This window comes from Mobula hypostoma, chromosome 14, assembly GCF_963921235.1.
Source record: "Mobula hypostoma chromosome 14, sMobHyp1.1, whole genome shotgun sequence".
Lineage (NCBI taxonomy): Eukaryota > Metazoa > Chordata > Chondrichthyes > Myliobatiformes > Myliobatidae > Mobula > Mobula hypostoma.
Window position 1 is genome coordinate 21815798 of NC_086110.1, and position 18849 is coordinate 21834646.

Genomic DNA, 18849 nt, shown 5'->3' on the forward strand with positions numbered 1-18849 from the left:
CAAATCACAACTTAAGTCACACCAAATTGAAATCACACAGCAGCAACAAGATCAACAATCTCCCCTCCCCCTGCAGAAAAACAAATTGGGCGAACAACAAGATCATCAAATCCCAACCCCCCTCCCCCACAAAATAAAAGTTACCTATCATGCCAAATTAAATTGCTCAGGCCCAGAGCTTTGACTTCTCTTGTGTTATCTTGTCTTTAGAATACTTATTTCTCTTTGGGATGTATATATCCCGTGCCTTCTGAATTGCTTCTAGAAATTTCAGCCATTACTGCTTTGCAGTCATTCCTGCTTTCCACCTAGCTCCCTAAAATCTCTCTTCAGGACCTCCTCATCTTTTCTACCTATGTTATTAGTGCCAATATGTGCCAAGACTTCGGACTGCTCACCCTCCCCCTTTTGAATGCCATGGACCTGATCCAAGACATCCCTGACCCTGGTACCTAGGCAACAACGTAACATTCGGGTGTCTCCAATCTCGTCTCTGTTCCTCTGACGATGGAATCTCCTATCAACACTGCAGTCCTCATCACCTCTCTGCTCTTCTGAGCCACAGCACCAGACTCAGTGCCAGAGACCCAGTCACTGTGGTTGCCCCTTAGTAGGCCGTCCCCTTCAACAGTATGTAAAATGGTATATTTATTATTGAGTGGAATGGCCACAGATGTACTCTGCACTGGCTGTGCATTTCCCTTCCTTCTCCTGGTAGGCACCCAGTTACCTGTCTCCTACAACCTAGGAGTGAATAACTCCCTGTAGCTCCTATCACCTCCTCATTCTCCAGTAACAGCCGAAGAGTTCTTTGTGTACCTGCCCTATTTAAATAAGATTTCTCAAATAAATGGGGCTCGTTTATAATAGGTCATATGGAAAAATCATTATGTAGTTTAGGGTTGAAATGAACAAACGAAAGGAAAACAATAATTATTTTTAATTCTTGAAATTCTCTTGGCTCTCTCTGTGTATTAAAGCTGAGGTATTTTCAACTTGACTGTTAAATGCTTTCTCTTTCCAAGGATGCTACCTGACCTGCTGAGTATTTTCATCGTTTCCTGTTTTACTTTCAAATTCCCAGCCACTGCAGTTGTTTGATTCTCAAATATTGGGATGATTTACGATCCCAGTATACAAATATAAATAGTCTACCTTCTATCAGGTAAACTTCGTGGACAATTAAAGGTTTTCATAAGCCACTATGACATCTAAAGCATTTCTGGCATAGTGCAGTAGAAGCGGACAGAACTGCAAAATTCATAGCTCTAATGCAGTGGTTGTGTTGGAAAATAGTTGATCTATCATCATTTTTCAATAAATCTGTTAAAAGTCCTTATTTTTGAATAATTTACATTGATGGGCAGTTTCTTCTTTTAATTGAAAACTAACTCCTGTTTGCTGCTATGAATAAAGTGGCCATTATTGACAGTAACAAGATTTTTTATCCAATCTTGTTTGTTTAATGGAAACTAAACTCCTTCTTTCCTCTTTTCCATGTTTTGCAGGTTGGGACAAACATTCATATGGTTACCATGGAGATGATGGACATTCCTTCTGCTCTTCAGGAACTGGACAACCATATGGTCCCACTTTCACCACTGGAGATGTCATTGGTTGCTGCGTTAACCTCATAAATAATACCTGCTTCTACACAAAGAATGGCCACAGTTTAGGTAAATTGACACTTGTTGGAATAAATTGTGATTAGGAGTTCATGCATAGGATGTTAACTTCCAACTCAAAAGATCCCTGAGGTTGAGGTCCCTTTCATTCTCTTCATAATACACATACCTTGTTAAATTCTCTTGGAAAAGCTTATGTTTTTATTCAATGTCACCGTGAAGAAAGAAGAAAGCCCTTAACTCCGAGTGGAGTCATTGGGACACTGTCATGATGGCGTTTTTTTAGCAGGCTTTCTTATTTTTATGAGGCCACGTTGCTAGCTCGACGCTCAACCCAGTACGGATGGAAAGCGTACAAGGGAGCCGGCTGGATTCGGACTTGGGAGCCTTCGCTCCGACGTCTGGCACTGATGCCACTATGCCACCTGCCGGCTAATGTTACCTTGACTATTTTATAAAACCAAATTCTGATAGCTTCCATGGTTCAGTTGCTATGCAGTAGGAAAATTCTAGGCAGTTTATAGAGTAGGTTACATGGTCAGCACAACATTGTGGGCTGAAGGGCCCGTAATGTGCTGTAGATTTTCTATGTTTCTATGTGTGTCACGTGATACACTGAAGTAGTTTGGCCTGAAAGGTACCAGGACCAATCTCAAAAATCTCTTCTAATCTCATCGTAGATGCTGATGATAGGTGTAGTATTGTTTGGTTTAAGGAGGAGAGAAAAGAGAAAATATGCTATAGCCCTAGTTCCTTTGTGCCGTTCATGAAATCATGCATTAATTTGTAAATGTAAAAGTATAGAACATCCATAGATATTTCTAAGAAAGAAGTTTGGGTAGCTAAGCAATCTCGCACTTCCAAGTGGAAATTGCTTTGGAGAGAAAAGTTGAGTCCTTGAAATCCAAAAGAAAGAATGCCAACAGGAAAGTGAAAGAAACTCCAACTGGCAGGCAGCTCTTCCATGTGATAATATCCACAGATTTTTTTTGGTTGGATCTGCAGCTCTAGGATTTGGCTACTGAATCACCTTAAGATCTCTCAGTCAACTGTGATAGTGATCATCTTTAAATGAAGGGCATATCAATAAGAATCTAAAATTCCACCAGAATTAAGTGGTGTGCCAATACTTATGAGTCCTGTGGATTTTGCGTGGCAAAAAAAGATTAGACTTGGTTGTTTTAGGATCTCGGTTGTTACCTGAGTGCTATATATTTATAGATATGTAGTCCAAAGGTCACACAAGCAGAAGGTATTTTTGGCTCTGCATCTTTGTTATCAGTAGTGGAATGAGAAAGTGTAGTGTAAAAGGGCTAAAATTAGTAATTTTGCCATTTCCAAATAATTTATTTCAGTCAGCTAAAGAAATATCCTAGTATCTATGGATTAAGAAAAATTAACTTGTGCTCCCACGGTAAATGCATTTTTCTATGAGATTTAATAACAGAAATGCCCTTTAAATTGCAACCTGGTCTCGGCTTGAGAGCTTCAGTTAAAACTACTGCTTCAATACTGCTGCTAGCTGTGGTCAAGGACATTTTATTCATAGTAACTTGCAGGTGTGAGTACTAATTTTTCACCAGAAACCCTAAATATCAGAATAAACTGTGTTAGAGAAAATCAGGGCATTAATAGATTCAAATTTTACAGGGGACAAAATCCAATCTTAACTTTGTCTCAATTCAGCTATGGCTAAAAACAAATCTTTGCAAATGTGAGTTAAATTGAAGAAGTGAAACCACATTGATGAATGCAATATTGTTGAATGAGAATGGTTTCAAATCTAAATTTTATGTGTGTGTGCATTGCTACAAATTACCCAGTGCAGTTGTGTATTTTCCAAATCTTAGATATTACTGTATGAATTTAAACCAGGGTTTGGAGTCAACTAATATTTAAACAACAAAATATGCATATTTATTTTTACGTCATTACTCTACACTTCTTGACAGGAATTTTTTTGTAAGTGGGAAACTGATGTCGTAAGTATCCGAAAATCGAGTTGGGACAAAGGGTTGATTTTATAAATGTTTATTTTTCACTGAATCATGGATGAATAACTTCAAATAGTTTGTTTACTTCGAGATTCAAAGATAGCCTTATTTACTCTGTGTATATTCTGTAATTTCCATTTCTATACCATCCTTAATATAGCAAAATGTGTTGATGGACTCTTGCTTCAGCAAGAAAGTGCTTCGGAGTTGGAGCTATAGAACTTCCACAAGGCTGAGATCTCCCAGGATAATGTGCTTGGAGGAGGCCAGGCCTCAGGCTGAGATGGCACTGGCAGAAAGGAACAGGTTACTCCAGGCAGAGAGGAAGAAGGCATATGATGCAGGAACCCTCTGGTGCCATACCTCTCCCAAACAGATGTAATGTTTTTGATACATGTAAAGGCGATGGATTCTCAGGGGAATATAGTAAGAGCCAAGTATGTAGCACCTCAAGTGGCTCAACTCCCACAGGAAGGGAGGATAAAGAAAGGGACTGTTATAGCATAGGGGATTCAGCTGTAAGTAAAGCAGTTAGGTGTTTGTGCAGTCATGTATGTAATTCTAGGCTGGTATGTTGCATCATGGATGCTAGGGTCAAAGCTACCACTGAGTGTTTGCAGGAAATCCATAGTCATAGTCATAGTCATATTTTATTGATCCCGGGGGAAATTGGTTTTCATTACAGTTGCACCATAAATAATTAAATAGTAAAAAAACCATACATAGTTAAATAGTAATATGTAAATTATGCCAGGAAATAAGTCCAGGACCAGCCTATTGGCTCAGGGTGTCTGACCCTCCAAGGGAGGAGTTGTAAAGTTTGATGGCTACAGGCAGGAATGACTTCCTATGACGCTCTGTGTTGCATCTCGGTGGAATGAGTCTCTGGCTGAATGTACTCCCATGCCCAACCAGTACATTATGTATTGGATGGGAGACATTGTCCAAGATGGCATGCAACTTAGACAGCATCCTCTCTTCAAATCCTGGATAGGAAGGTCATGACACATATTGGTACCTGCCTAACAAAAAAAAAGATGATGTCCTTCAGACTGAATAGACAGTTAACGATATAAATTTAAAAGCAGGGCCTTGAAAGTAGTAATTCAGGGTTACTTCCAGTGCAAACATTGGCAAGAGTAGAAACAGGAGAATACATAAGATGAGTGTATCTTGAGAGTAGGATTTAGGTTTCTGCTTACACGCAGTCAAAGGATAGGATTGATATTCCTGTGGGCGTGTTTGCTTGTGGTATTAGAGATGGTTTAAATTTAGTTTGCCAGAGACTGGGCAGCAAGTTGGAGAAGGTGGAAACATAGAAAGTAATAGAAATCAGAAAAATAGTGAAATGGGGGGCAGAAAGGACAAAAGTAAATAGAACCACAAAAGTCCCAAAAGTTAAAGGAATGAATGCTGGTAAAAAGACAAAACTAATAAATTGGTATATATATGTATATAGCATTGGAAACAACAGCACAAGTGGAGTTAAATGGTTATAATCTGATAGCCATTACAGAAACATCATTACAAGTCAGGAGGAAGTATCAGTCGACCTTCACTAATCCAACTACCTGTAATCTGGTTCCTTCGATAATCCGGCACTGATTTCAAATTTTCCGCACAACAGTAATTTCAAATTTCCCAGGCCACCATACCAATCTGCTGCGCGTTGTTTTGGTTGCTCTAGATCTGTTCGTGTGTTGGCACGCTCTTGTAAGCACAGACAGATGATTCCTGCTTGTTTTCCTGCATTTATTAATATCATTGGCTCTTTTTTAGCCCCAATTATGGCCCCATTGAGTAAGGGAAATGCACCTCGTGCTGTGAAGTGAAAACACCGCACGTTAACCATTAAAGATAAACGGTGTATCGGTGAAAAGCTTGTGCGAGTGTCACAACATTGGCTCTTCCACAGTGAACGATATAAAGAAACAGAAAGAAAAACGGATACATTTTTTTGCTGGTAGTGGCTCAAAGAAACAGATATGCGTAAGAAAAAGTGAAAGATGGAAGAAGTTTGGACTAGATAAAGTGCTGATAACGTTTAATCTTCGTGTAAGTGAAGGTTTTGAACTATCTGGAGATATGGTGAAGGAACAAGCAAAACTGTTTCATGAAGAACTAGGACTAGATTATGAGTGTGACTATAGTGAACGCTGGCTTCGTCAGTTCAAGCAGCGTCATGGCTTACAGTTCCGTGCAGTGTGTAGTGAAAAACGTTCAGCAGACAAGGAAGCAGCAGCAGAGTTTGTTGACGAGTTCGCCAAGTTACTCTCCAATGGAAAAATTAAGCCCCAAGCAGGTGTACAATGCTGATGAGACTGTTTTGTATTGGAGATGTACACCGAGAAGAACACTTTAACAACAGCAGATGCAGAATCGCCAACAGGGTATAAGGAATTTATAAAGGATTTTAATATGGAAGAGATGATTTACTGTGCTGCTAATGCTTGGAGGTCTGTAGAGCCATCCACACTGAAGAATGGTTGGCATAAATTATGGCCAGGTTCAATGTTTGAGTCTGCACCTGGTGAAGACACTGGAAATGACTTTACAGGCTTTAGAGTGTCCAATGGAAAACAGATGATACGTGAACTGCTTTCTTTTGCTCAAGAGCTAACTAATCCTGCTGCCAAGGATCTTGCATCAAGGTTCAATGATGACAATGTTGAAGAATGGATGAACATAGATGAGAATGAGCCTACTGTTCATCATTATACTGACTTGGAAATTGTGCAGATGGTTGTACATCCAGAGCAGGAAGATATTGGAGGAGAAAGCAGTGATGAAGATAAGGAAGTTGTAGCAGAGAGACTTTCTATTGATAGGCTATTTAAATTGACAGGTGAATTGCTGAAAGGATTAGAGCAACGATGTTTTATAACTGAGCAAGAAATAATGAGTGTTTATATGCTGCAGGATAAGCTAATCAGAGAGAGACCAAAATATATGAAACAGCTTACCTTGGAAGATATGTTCTAAAAAATTGCTAGAAAAAGTGTAACGGGGAGCTAACACTTCAAAATCCAGTGCCATCAACTTCTGCTCACCCAGATGTGCTGCCACCAACATCAACAGTTTTTGAAGAAACTGTTGTGCCAGTTTCAACACCAGTTCCTGATGCTTCACTCATTTTTCAAGGTGAAGATGTTGATGATCCTGACAACCCCACACTTGCAGACATGTAACTTCGCCCGAAGGTATATTAAATGTCTCACTTTAGAAGTGGAAGTACTCAACTTCTCTGTATAAGTTAATTCCTGTACATTTACCTGTACCCTTTATTTTAAATGTTCCTGTACTGTATATTACTTTATTAAAATTTCACTTGCTACTCATTTAATATTTCTGTTTCATAATTATCTAACTTGTACTGATTTACATGATATTTGAAAGGTATGATGAGGCGGTTGACTATTGATTAATGTGATCCAATTCGGCATTTTCACTAATCCAGCACTCCTCAGGTCCCAAAGTGCCGGATTAGTGAAGGTCAACCTGTAATTCCAAAAGAAGTAAAGAATATCCTACTATGGCTATTCAAGGAAATTAAAGAGACTATCAGATTGTAAGGTGGGAAAGGTTAGTTGTAGACCCAAAAGAAGCATACAGGAGTGACATAGATCGGCTAGTTGAATGGTATCACAACAACCATCTTGCACTCAACATCAGCAAGACCAAGGAATTTATTGTGATCTTCAGGAAAGGGAAGCCAGGATAACACACACCAGTCCGTAAAGAGGATCAGCAGTGGAAAGTGTTAACAGCTTCAGGTTTCCTAGCATCAGTACCTCAGAGGATCTATTCTGGGCCTATTATATCAATACAATCATAGAGACTTTGAGGCGATTTGGTATGTTACCAATGACTTGCAGATTTATACAGATGTACGGTGAAGACCATTCTGAATGTTGAACCACCACCTGGTGTGGAGGGTCCAGTGCACAGGATCGAAAGGGGCTGCAGAGGGTCATGGACTCAGCCAGCTCCATCACAAGTACAACATCCCCCTCACTCCCCCTTCCTTTTTCGATGGTATCATCAGGAGGCAGTGCATCAAAAGTCAACACCACATGACCTCTTGTCATTATTAACCATTGGGAAGGAGTTATAGAAGCCTCCTACATTCAAAGTTTTAGAAAGAGTTTCTTTCCTTCCACTGTCAGATTTCTGAATGATCCATGAACCTCGTTATTCCTCTTTTGCTCTTTATTTTATGTTACTATTTTCATGTTTTGCACTGTCCTGCTGCCACAAAACAAATTTCATGATATGTATGTGATAATAAACCTGATTTTGCAATTCAGAATCCAGCAGAGAGCAAACTAGTGAGAAATCAACAGAAAATTGACAATAAAAACTTCTTTAAGTCTTCTAAAAAGGGTCATTTAGAGAATGAGGCTAGGGAACAAGAAAATAGCAGACATCTTGCATCAGTTTTTACAGTAGATGATAGGAAACACACTCCAATTATATTTTAAATAACATGGAGGATGAATGAAATATCATCACCATCACTAGGGAATTAGTTCTGGGCAAATTAACAGCGCTAAAGACCAATAGGGCTGCAGGACCTGATGGGTTGCATCCTTGGAGGAGTAAACTGCCGATGTTCAAAATGAGTGCAAGATAAAAAGTAGGTAATTAGAGGCTGGTTAACAAAATGTCTGATTAGAAAAATATGAGAATCATTTTTGTAGGTGGTAATAGCAAACCATTTGGAAAGTTATAATTTAATTAAGCGAAGTCAGCAAGGTTTCATAGCCTAAGTATTGAAACTCTCTGACGAAGTATCAATCAGAGTAGACTGAGGTGACCCAGTAGATGTAATATATTTGGTTTTTCAGAAGAGGTTTGGCAAGATGCCAAACTGACAGTTACTATGCACAATACGAGTTCATGGTGTTTGTATGGATAAGAAGGAAGCAAATGTATTGAAGTGAAATTTTAAAATGATGCAGAATTATTGAAAATCAGAACATACTTGAGAGGTTTAGTGACCTGCTCTTCTTCAAATGGTAACAATTATGTATCAAGCAACACACATAAAAGTTGCTGGTGAACGCAGCAGGCCAGGCAACATCTATAGGAAGAGGTACAGTCGACGTTTCGGGCCAAGACCCTTCGTCAGGACTAACTAAAAGAGCTTGTGTCTTTCACTTAGTCCTGACGAAGGGTCTTGGCCCAAAACGTCGACTGTACCTCTTCCTATAGATGCTGCCTGGCCTGCTGCGTTCACCAGCAACTTTTATGTGTGTTGCTTGAATTTCCAGCATCTGCAGATTTCCTCATGTTTACAATCATGTATCAAATGTTTTGTTGTGTATGGAAATGTGTCGCAGTGTTCAAGTGCTTGTGTATCGCTTAAGTGGATAATATTTGGTCTGGAATTACCAACCACAGATGTTTGCAAGAACAAATTTTTCCAGTCTATAAAATCAATAAATTGAGAAACTTTTTTAAAAGGTGTGTATTACTCTGAGCTTTTGACACAGAACAACTCATACCTATAGTTCAACTCTTCCCAAATTTACAGGGAAGTTGGTGAATACCCAGAACAGCCTGGCAGAAGAGGTAGATACAATTACAACATTTAAAAGGCATTTTAGGATATATATGGATAGGAAAGGTACAGTGGGATGCTGGTCTAAGATGGCAAATGGGATTAGTGTTGATAGGCATCATTGTTAGACAATGTGGACTAAAAGGGCCCCGTTCTTTACAATAGGTAGGAAGGCAAGTTGTGAGAAGCATAAAAAGAAAGTGGAGAGAAAAATTGTGTGACTGGCCAAAAAGATAGAAAATGTGGCATAATGAGACATTGTGTGAAGTTGCTACTTGAAGGAAGAGTGGTAAAGCAGATTACTTGAAAGATGAATGACCGCAGGAAGTTGCACCGCAGAAGTATATTTGTAGATCTTTACACACACAAAACATTTAAAACCAACACAAACACAAGAAACACACATCAAAGTTGCTGGTGAACGCAGCAGGCCAGGCAGCATCTGTAGGAAGAGGTACAGTCGACGTTTCAGGCCGAGACCCTTCGTCAGGACTAACTGAAGGAAGAGTGAGTAAGGGATTTGAAAGTTGGAGGGGGAGGGGGAGATCCGAAATGATAGGAGAAGACAGGAGGGGGAGGGATAGAGCCAAGAGCTGGACAGGTGATGGGCAAAAGGGGATACGAGAGGATCATGGGACAGGAGGTCCGGGAAGAAAGACAAGCGGGGGGGACCCAGAGAATGGGCAAGAGGTATATTCAGAGGGACAGAGGGAGAAAAAGGAGAGTGAGAAAAAGAATGTGTGCATAAAAATAAGTAACAGATGGGGTACGAGGGGGAGGTGGGGCCTTAGCGGAAGTTAGAGAAGTCAATGTTCATGCCATCAGGTTGGAGGCTACCCAGACGGAATATAAGGTGTTGTTCCTCCAACCTGAGTGTGGCTTCATCTTTACAGTGGAGGAGGCTGTGGATAGACATGTCAGAATGGGAATGGGATGTGGAATTAACAATGTGTATCCCACTACTAAGCACATCTTTCCCTCCCCCCCCCCTGCATTCCGCAGGGATCGCTCCCTACGCAACTCCCTTGTCCATTCGTCCCCCCCGTCCCTCCCCACTGATCTCCCTCCTGGCACTTATCCGTGTAAGCGGAACAAGTGCTACACATGCCCTTACACTTCCTCCCTTACCACCATTCAGGGCCCCAAACAGTCCTTCCAGGTGAGGCAACACTTCACCTGTGAGTCAACTGGGGTGATATATTGCGTCCGTTGCTCCCGATGTGGCCTTTTATATACTGGCGAGACCCCACGCAGACTGGGAGACCGCTTTGCTGAACATCTACGCTCTGTCCGCCAAAGAAAGCAGGATCTCCCAGTGGCCACACATTTTAATTCCACATCCCATTCCCATTCTGACATGTCTATTCACGGCCTCCTCTATTGTAAAGATGAAGCCACACTCAGGTTGGAGGAACAACACCTTATATTCCGTCTGGGTAGCCTCCAACCTGATGGCATGAACATCGACTTCTCTAACTTCCGCTAAGGTCCCACCTCCTCCTTGTACCCCATCTGTTACTTATTTTTATGCACACATTCTTTCTCTCACTCTCCTTTTTCTCCCTCTGTCCCTCTGAATATACCTCTTGCCCATCCTCTGGGTCTCCCCCCCCTTGTCTTTCTTCCCGGACCTCCTGTCCCATGATCCTCTCGTATCCCCTTTTGCCTATCACCTGTCCAGCTCTTGGCTCTATCCCTCCCCCTCCTGTCTTCTCCTATCATTTTGCATCTCCCCCTCCCCCTCCAACTTTCAAATCCCTTACTCACTCTTCCTTCAGTTAGTCCTGACGAAGGGTCTCGGCCTGAAACGTCGGCTGCACCTCTTCCTACAGATGCTGCCTGGCCTGCTGCGTTCACCAGCAACTTTGATGTGTGTTGCTTGAATTTCCAGCATCTGCAGAATTCCTGTTGTTTGCGTTTACAAACACAAGAAAATCTGCAGTTGCTAGAAATCCAAGCAACACATACAAAATGCTGGAGGAACTCAGCAGGCCAGGCAGCATCTATGGAAAAGAGTAAGCAGTCGACATTTCAGGCCGAGACCCTTCATCAGAAAGTCCTGTTGAAGGGACTAGGCCTGTAACGTCAGCTGTTCACTCTTTTCCATTGATGCTTCCTGGCCTGCTGAGCTCCTCCACCATCTTATGCAAAACCGGCATACAGATACAGCAGGTATGGATTATTGACTTTTTTAAAAGAATTTGTAATATAAAAAAATGGTCTTACTATATTTATACAAGGGACGAATGAGGCTACATCCAGAGTTTGTGAATAATTTTGGTTTGGTTATTTAAAGAAAGGTATTATCATAGCAGTTCAGAGAACGTATAAAGGAGGATCAAATAGATTGGCTGTGCATTTGGTTGAGCTTAGAAGAATGAGGCAATCTTTTTGAAACAGGTTTCACAGAGTGAAAATGGGAAGACTCTTCCCCTCATGGCAGAGTCTTTGACCAGAGATCACAATCTCGGATTGAAGGGGTGCCCATTTAGGATTGGGGTGAGGAATTTCTTCTTTCAATGGCTTACTTTTTAAATTAATTGCCCCAGAAAGTCATTGAGACAGAATTCTTGAATATTTGTTAATGGTGCTGAGCTGCGGTCTCTGTTGAGGTCGCAGTTCAGACTTGAGTTATTTTTTTAGGACAACGCAAATGAAATGCTGGAGGAACTCAGCAGGTCATACAGCATCTATGGAAATGTATTTTTTTTAGCTTTTAGGTTTTGTGGTGGTTTTCGGGATGGAGAAGGGAGTTAGGGGTCAGGTTAGGATTCAGAGACAGAAATGTAGGGGAATTGGAGAATAGGCCAGAGTTCAAGCCTCTGTTCTCTATTCAGAGACAAATGGCGGGGTCCTGACGAGACGGGAATGTGAGACTTAGCTTTCAGGGTTCCATCATCGGCAATCATGGAGCTGGGGCTTTCATTCTTACTCATTGAGTCCTGGATCAATAGTGAAGCTTTAAGTTTGATTGGAAGTCCGGATCAAACCTGAAGGAGGATCTGACATCCACCTGCCACACCACCAGGGATAGGGTTCCTCTTGTTCTCACCTACCACCCCACCAGCCTCTGCATCCAGCACATAATTCTCATAATTTCTGCCATCTCCAACAGGATCTCACCATCAAGCACATCTTCCCCTCCCTTACCGCCTGCCTGCCCGCCCCAACTTTCCGCTTTCTGCAGGGATTGCTCCCTCTGCAAATCCCTTGTCGATTCGTTCCTCCCCACTGATCTCCCTCCTGCTGGTACTTATCCTTGCAAGCGGAACAAGTTCCACACCTGCCCCTTCACCTCCTTCCTCACTACCATTCAGGGCCCAAACAGTCTATCCAGGTGAGATGACACTTCACCTGTGAGAATGTTGAGATCATATACTGTGTCTGGCACTCCCAGTGTGGCCTCCTGTATATTGGTGAGATCTGACATAGATAGGGAGACCACTTCACTGAGCACCTATACTCCGTCCACCACAAAAAAATGAGATATTCTGGTGTCCACCCATTTCAGTTCTACTTCCCTTTCCCATTCTGACATGTGAGTCCATAGCCTCCTGTACTGCCATGATGAAGTCACACTCAGGTTGGAGGAGCAATCCTTTGTATTCCATCTGGGTAGCCTGCAACCTGATGACATGAACATTGATTTTTCAAACTTCTGGTAATTGCTCGCCCCCCCCCTTCACAATTCCCCATTCCAATTTCCCTCTCTTACCTAATCTCCTTACCTGCCTATCACCTCCCTCTGGTGCTTCTCCCCCTTCCCTTTCATGGTCCTTTACCCTCTCCTATCAGATTTCCCTTCTGCAGCCCTTTATTTCTTTCACCAGTCAACTTCCCAGCTCTTTACTTCATCCCCCCCCCCATTTCACCTATCACGTACCACTTTGTACTTTTTCCTCCCCTCACCCCACCCCCACCTTCTCCCTCTGATTTCTCATCTTCCTCCAGTCCTGATGAAGTGTCGTGGCCTGAAGCATCGACAGTACTCTTCCATAGAGGCTGCCTGGCCTGCTTAGTTCCTCCAGCATTTTATGTGTGTTGCATCATTCAAGGTTATTTAACTATAGTAAATAGAATTAATTATGATGTAATTAATCACAAACAGGTTTGAGGGCTGAATAGCTTATTCTTGTTCCTCTCTTAGACTGCAAGAAAGATGCAATGTTGTTTAAACAGGCTTATCACTGGCTTCCTAAAGTATGAATCAGCAATTCAGCATAACATATTTTTGGTTTTCTTTTAAAGAATTTGATGCTTTTTGTTGAAGTTAAAGTTTTTTTTTGTTGAAATTCTATTATCATTGTACTTATTCCAGCCATTAAACGTACTGTACATTATCCAAACAACTACTAAACATTACACAGCAGCTTTTACATAGCCCCACCTGGTGACTGGAAAACAGTATTTTAGCAAACAGCAAAAATGTCATTTACAGCAGAGGAGAAATTTGTATAATTTTAATTCATCGCCCCATGGCAATCTTTAATTTCATTATTCAGCAGGATTCTAGGTGCTTCACATCCACAAGTACAATATTACAGCTCTCTGTTCATCCCGTCCTCTGGCCAATAATCAGAGCACAACTGTCAGGGAAGTGAAAGGTCAATATTTTCTGGACATGAAGACAATAGAACAAGCAGCCTTTCCAGCTCCAATGTGGGAGCAGATGAAGCTGAGTAAAAATTAAAAAGCTCTGGAACAGATTGAAGATAACCTTACCTACTGCCCTCAGTTCATTGGGCACCAAGACAACCCAGTATTTGATCTGTATCTGCAAGCTGACTCGATGCAAAAGAAGCTGGTGCCTTCAAGCAAGAAGTTTGAACGCCAAGCAAAGTGACCAGAGAAAAAGTCTCTGATCACAATTTAACTAGATAATGCACCAAGAGGGTACTACTGGAACGACTGAAGCAGGGGACATCAAACATAAAACATTACAGCACAGTACTGGCCCTTTGGACCACGATGGTTTAACTTACTTTAAGATCAATCAACACTTCCTTGCCACATAGCCCCTTATTTTCTTTATCATCCATCTGCCTATTTGAGAGTTTCTTAAACGCCCCAGATGTAGCTGGCTCTACCACCACCCCTGGCAACATGTTCCATTCAGATTCAGATCTATTTATCACATGTACATTGAAACACAATGAAATGTGGCCATTTGCCTTAACAAGCAACACGCCTAAGGATGTGCTGGGGCAGCCTGCAAGTGTCACCACACATTCTGGTGCGAACGCAGCATGTCCACCATGCACGGAAGAACAACACAAGAGCACAACAAAACAAAACAAAACATACCAAGCAACAATGCAAAACAGTGAAATGAGCCCTGTTCTTCCCTGCCCTCCCACCCATACACGTTCACCATCCTGTAACTCCAGGATAGGCCACCTTCTTCTTACTCCAGATAACGGGGCCCGACTTCCCTGGTGGACTCATAGAGATTCGCAGAGCCATGTTTCAGCCATAGGGCCTCAACTTTTGGACTTCCGATCAACCTTCAAGCTTCAATCAGAACCTCCAGTCGACCCTTTGGACTTCAATCTGGGTCTCCAATCAATCCATGACTCTCAGATGATGTGGACCCTGGATAAGAGCCTGAACTCCAAACTTCACATGCCAGACTCACCAATAACTGGACCTCAAAAACTAGGCCTCAAACTGAGGTCTCACTGGTGACAAAACCCTGAACATCCTTGCTGGTCTGTGGGCCCAACATCCAACCATGCCCTCGCTGCTGGCCTGTGAATGTGGAGCAGAGGCTTATTTTCCAGCCCTCACACCCCGTCCCTAAACTCTGACCTGACCCCTAATTCTCTTAAAATATAACCTGGAGCCACTCCTCAATGGAGGTCTGTGTTAAAAACATACCTCTGACATTTCTCCCCCCGCCCCACTCTCCTCTAATCACTTTAAAATCAACCTCCATTGTATTGGCCATTTCAGCCCTGGGAAAATGTCTCTACCTATACACTCAATCTCTTACCATCTTGTACACCTCTATCAAATCACCTCTCATCCTTCTTCGCTCCAGAGAGAAAAGCCCTAGGTTATTCAACCTGTCCTCATAAGACATGCACTTTAAGCTAGGCAGCATCCTGGTAAATCTCTTCTGCACCCTCTTTGAACCTCCCACAACTTTCCTATAATCAAGAGACCAGGAGTAAATGTAATACTCCAAGTGTGGTTTAACCAGGATTTTTTAAGAGTTGCAACATTACCTTGCTGCTCAATCCCTTGACGAATGTATGCGTCTGTAACAACCCTATCAACTTGCACAGCAACCTTGAGGGATCTGTGGACATAGACCTCAAGATTCCTTTGTTTCTCCACACTGCTAAGAATTCTGCCATTAACCCTGTATCCTGCCTATAAAATGCAACCTTCCAAAGAGAATCCCTTCACACTATTCCAAGTTGAACTCCATCTGCCACTTCTCAGCCCAGGTCTGCATCCTGTCAATATCCAGTTATAACCTCTGACAGCCTTCTATGATATCCACAGCTCCAGCAGCCTTCATATCACCTGCAAATTTACTAATCCACCCCTCCACTTCCTCATCCAAATCATTTATAAGAATCACAAAGAGCAGGGGTCCCAGAACACCAATGATTAATGACCTCTGGGCAGAATATGATGCATCCACAACCACTCTCTGCCTTCTATGGGCAAGCTTATTCCGTATCGACACACCAAGATTCCCTGGATCCCATGCTTCCTAACTTTCTGAATGAATCTTCCATAGGGAACCTTATCAAATGGCATACTAAAATCCAGCAAACTTTTCCCTCATTTCAAGTAGTAACCTGCGAATCCCATCCAGCCACCCCCAGGGATAATTCTACCCTAAACATAAGAGATTCTGCAGAAGCTGGAAATCCAGAGCAACACACTTAAAGTGCAGGAGGAACACAGCAGGTCAGGCAACATCCATGGAAAGGAATATCAAGAGTAACCTGAGTGATATTCAGGCCATGGATAAACTAGAACACAGTGAAGATAAGGAGGGATTGGAGCATTCCAGTTGAGCAGGAAAGGGAGGTAGAAACCTATAAATTAAAGGGCAAGACACCCAGTGCAAGGTTCTATCCTAAAGGAGCAACCATTTGTACGAATTGAATAGGAGCAGGAGACAGAACCAACAGTCAAACCCAGCAGTACATGACAACCTCATTAGAAGCACCGGACTTCTTGTGAAATGTGGACGATGTATAGATATTTTAAAGCAAAGCGTACTGAATGGTCTCCTCGTTATTGCAAGATTGTTGCTGCTTCAACACACTTTGACTGAGAAAAGCTGGAACCATTTTAAAGTATCTTTGCAATGTTGTCTTGGGTTGATTTCTGTTTTACCCTTCGTATAAAATTAAGAGTAAAAATGCAAGTGAACTATGTAAACAAAACTTTTCTCAGCAAAATTCCTGGTGGCTTTAACTTTACTTTTTATTGGTTAGAATTAGAGCCAAATTAATTTAAAATATAATTCCATTTAGTTTTACATACTTTTAACTTTCTTGTGAATGTCAGTAAGATTCCTTCAGACACATCCTTTCCAAACTAGAAATCTGCAAGTTTCTCCTATCTTTTTGGTTGTCAAATATGATTCAGCTGTGTGCCACTTCATTGTCTTATCTGTACCTCAGCAACCAGAAAGGGACGCAGTATTCATACTTAAATATGACAAGAACATCCTCAAACTCGATTACAATTTCCGCTGACCTAGGTTGCTTTTTCATTGCTTGCCTCTCCACAGTGACTGAACACCTTGTGCACTGTGTCTCCACAAGCTCACAAGCTGTTTCAGCACTCTGAGAACATGCATAGTTTCACACATCAAAGTTGCTGGTGAACGCAGCAGGCCAGGCAGCATCTCTAGGAAGAGGTGCAGTCGACGTTTCAGGCCGAGACCCTTCGTCAGGACTAACTGAAGGAAGACTCCTGGGTACTCATGATATACTACTGGGTTATGGTCACTATTACAGTCTGCACCTGGATATGTTTTGCATTGAGTCACTGAGTTTCTAAATCTTTGGTTTACAGTAATAAAGTCAATTTGATTTCTGGTGTTATCACCTGGATTTTTCCAGGTCGACAAGCGTCTTGGATGGTTTTTAAAGTAGGTATTCATAATGACCTGATTATTCATCTTGCACCATTCTACCCATTTCTCACCTCTTTCATTTCTTTCCCTTAGTCCAAATTTTCCTATGGTATTTCCATCAGCACCTTGTCCTACTTTAGCATTTAGATCTCCCATGACAATAACAATATCTTGAGATTTGCATCCATTCTTTGCTTGTTCAAGCTCTTCATAGAATTTATCTATATCCTCATTTGTTCCATCTGTTGTTAGTGCATATACCTGTATAATTGCTAAATCAAATGGTTGTCCTGTGAATCTAACAAGGAGCACTCTTTCTGATATTGCCCAATGTCCTAAAACACTTTTTGCCTTGTTTTCATCCATAAGAATTCCTACTCCATTAGTATGGGATATTCCACAAGAATAATTTAGCATTTTATTTCTATTCTGACATGTTCCAGCACCTATCCAACGAACTTCGCTAATTCCCATGATGTAAATGTTTCGTCTTTCCATTTCGTTTATCACATTGTCCAATCTTCCTGCTTGATATAGGGTTCTTACATTCCAAGTGGCAATAATTTTCTTTTGTGTTACTTGAATTTTATAAGCAGTAGCTTGATGACGCTGTTGTCAAAAGAGAGACAACTGGCACTGAAGGAGGTCAAGAATATATTATACAAGTTAATAAGATAATTATTGCATTCAGAAGGAAAGTTAGATAGGGAGCTGTTTACAATGGGCCCATAATCTACATGAACGAATTAACCTTGAAAATACACAGGAGATAAAATGATAAAGGATACAAAATCTTGGCTGGAACGTGCTTGTATTCTATTCCATTTTTGAATATTTGTGAACTTGAAAAAATATACTAAGTACACAAGTATTAAAGAATACTTAATAATCAGTGCTAATTATTGCAGCATGTTAACCTAACAAGTCTGTGTTGTTATATGCAATAAACCAGCGATCCTTCACAACTCTGCTGTGGTTGATCTTCTGCATTTCAATTCAGTAGGTCGCTTAAATGGGTTGCAGTTGAGTGATCTTCCTGGGCACGATTTCTAAGTTATCATGAGGGCATTTATAGACATAAAGTACAACGACTATTTAAGGAATGAATAGCTGATCTTATACAACAGGGTTTTCCATAGCAACTGAATGACTGCTGGTGTCGGCTGTGGGAATAAGTTGTTTACCCAGCCACTTTGGTGCATGATCGTATGCAAAATCTTTAGTAACCTTCAGTAACAGGGCACATTTCTCATGATATCAGCCTACTCTGGTTATGATTGTCTGTTTACCTAAATTGATTTTTATGGTTGCTTGGTTATCTGTCCCCTCATGACAGCTGATTTAGATTACTTTTTCCATTTTGAATATACAAGTTGTCTGATAAACCTTTTAGCAATAATGCAGACAGATGACAACTGACTAGTGCTCAGTTATATCTAAATTAAGGAGTCAATGTTTCACTCATACATGTTTAGTTATTTTTGAGTGTATTTAACTGATTTTAGAATTTTAAGGACAATTGAATAAACACCTGAATGCCCCATTGCAAGAAAAGCATTT

General features: G+C 41.3%; 1 protein-coding gene across 2 annotated transcripts in view; it reads left to right on the top strand.

Moving 5' to 3' along the window:
* ranbp10 (RAN binding protein 10) overlaps window positions 1-18849 on the top strand; it is a 147340-nt gene that overhangs the window by 98779 nt on the left and 29712 nt on the right. For both annotated transcript variants that reach the window (XM_063066792.1, XM_063066793.1), the window contains exon 4: window positions 1509-1676. In XM_063066792.1, the coding sequence (XP_062922862.1) occupies window positions 1509-1676 (168 nt within the window). The remainder of the gene's footprint in view (window positions 1-1508; window positions 1677-18849) is intronic.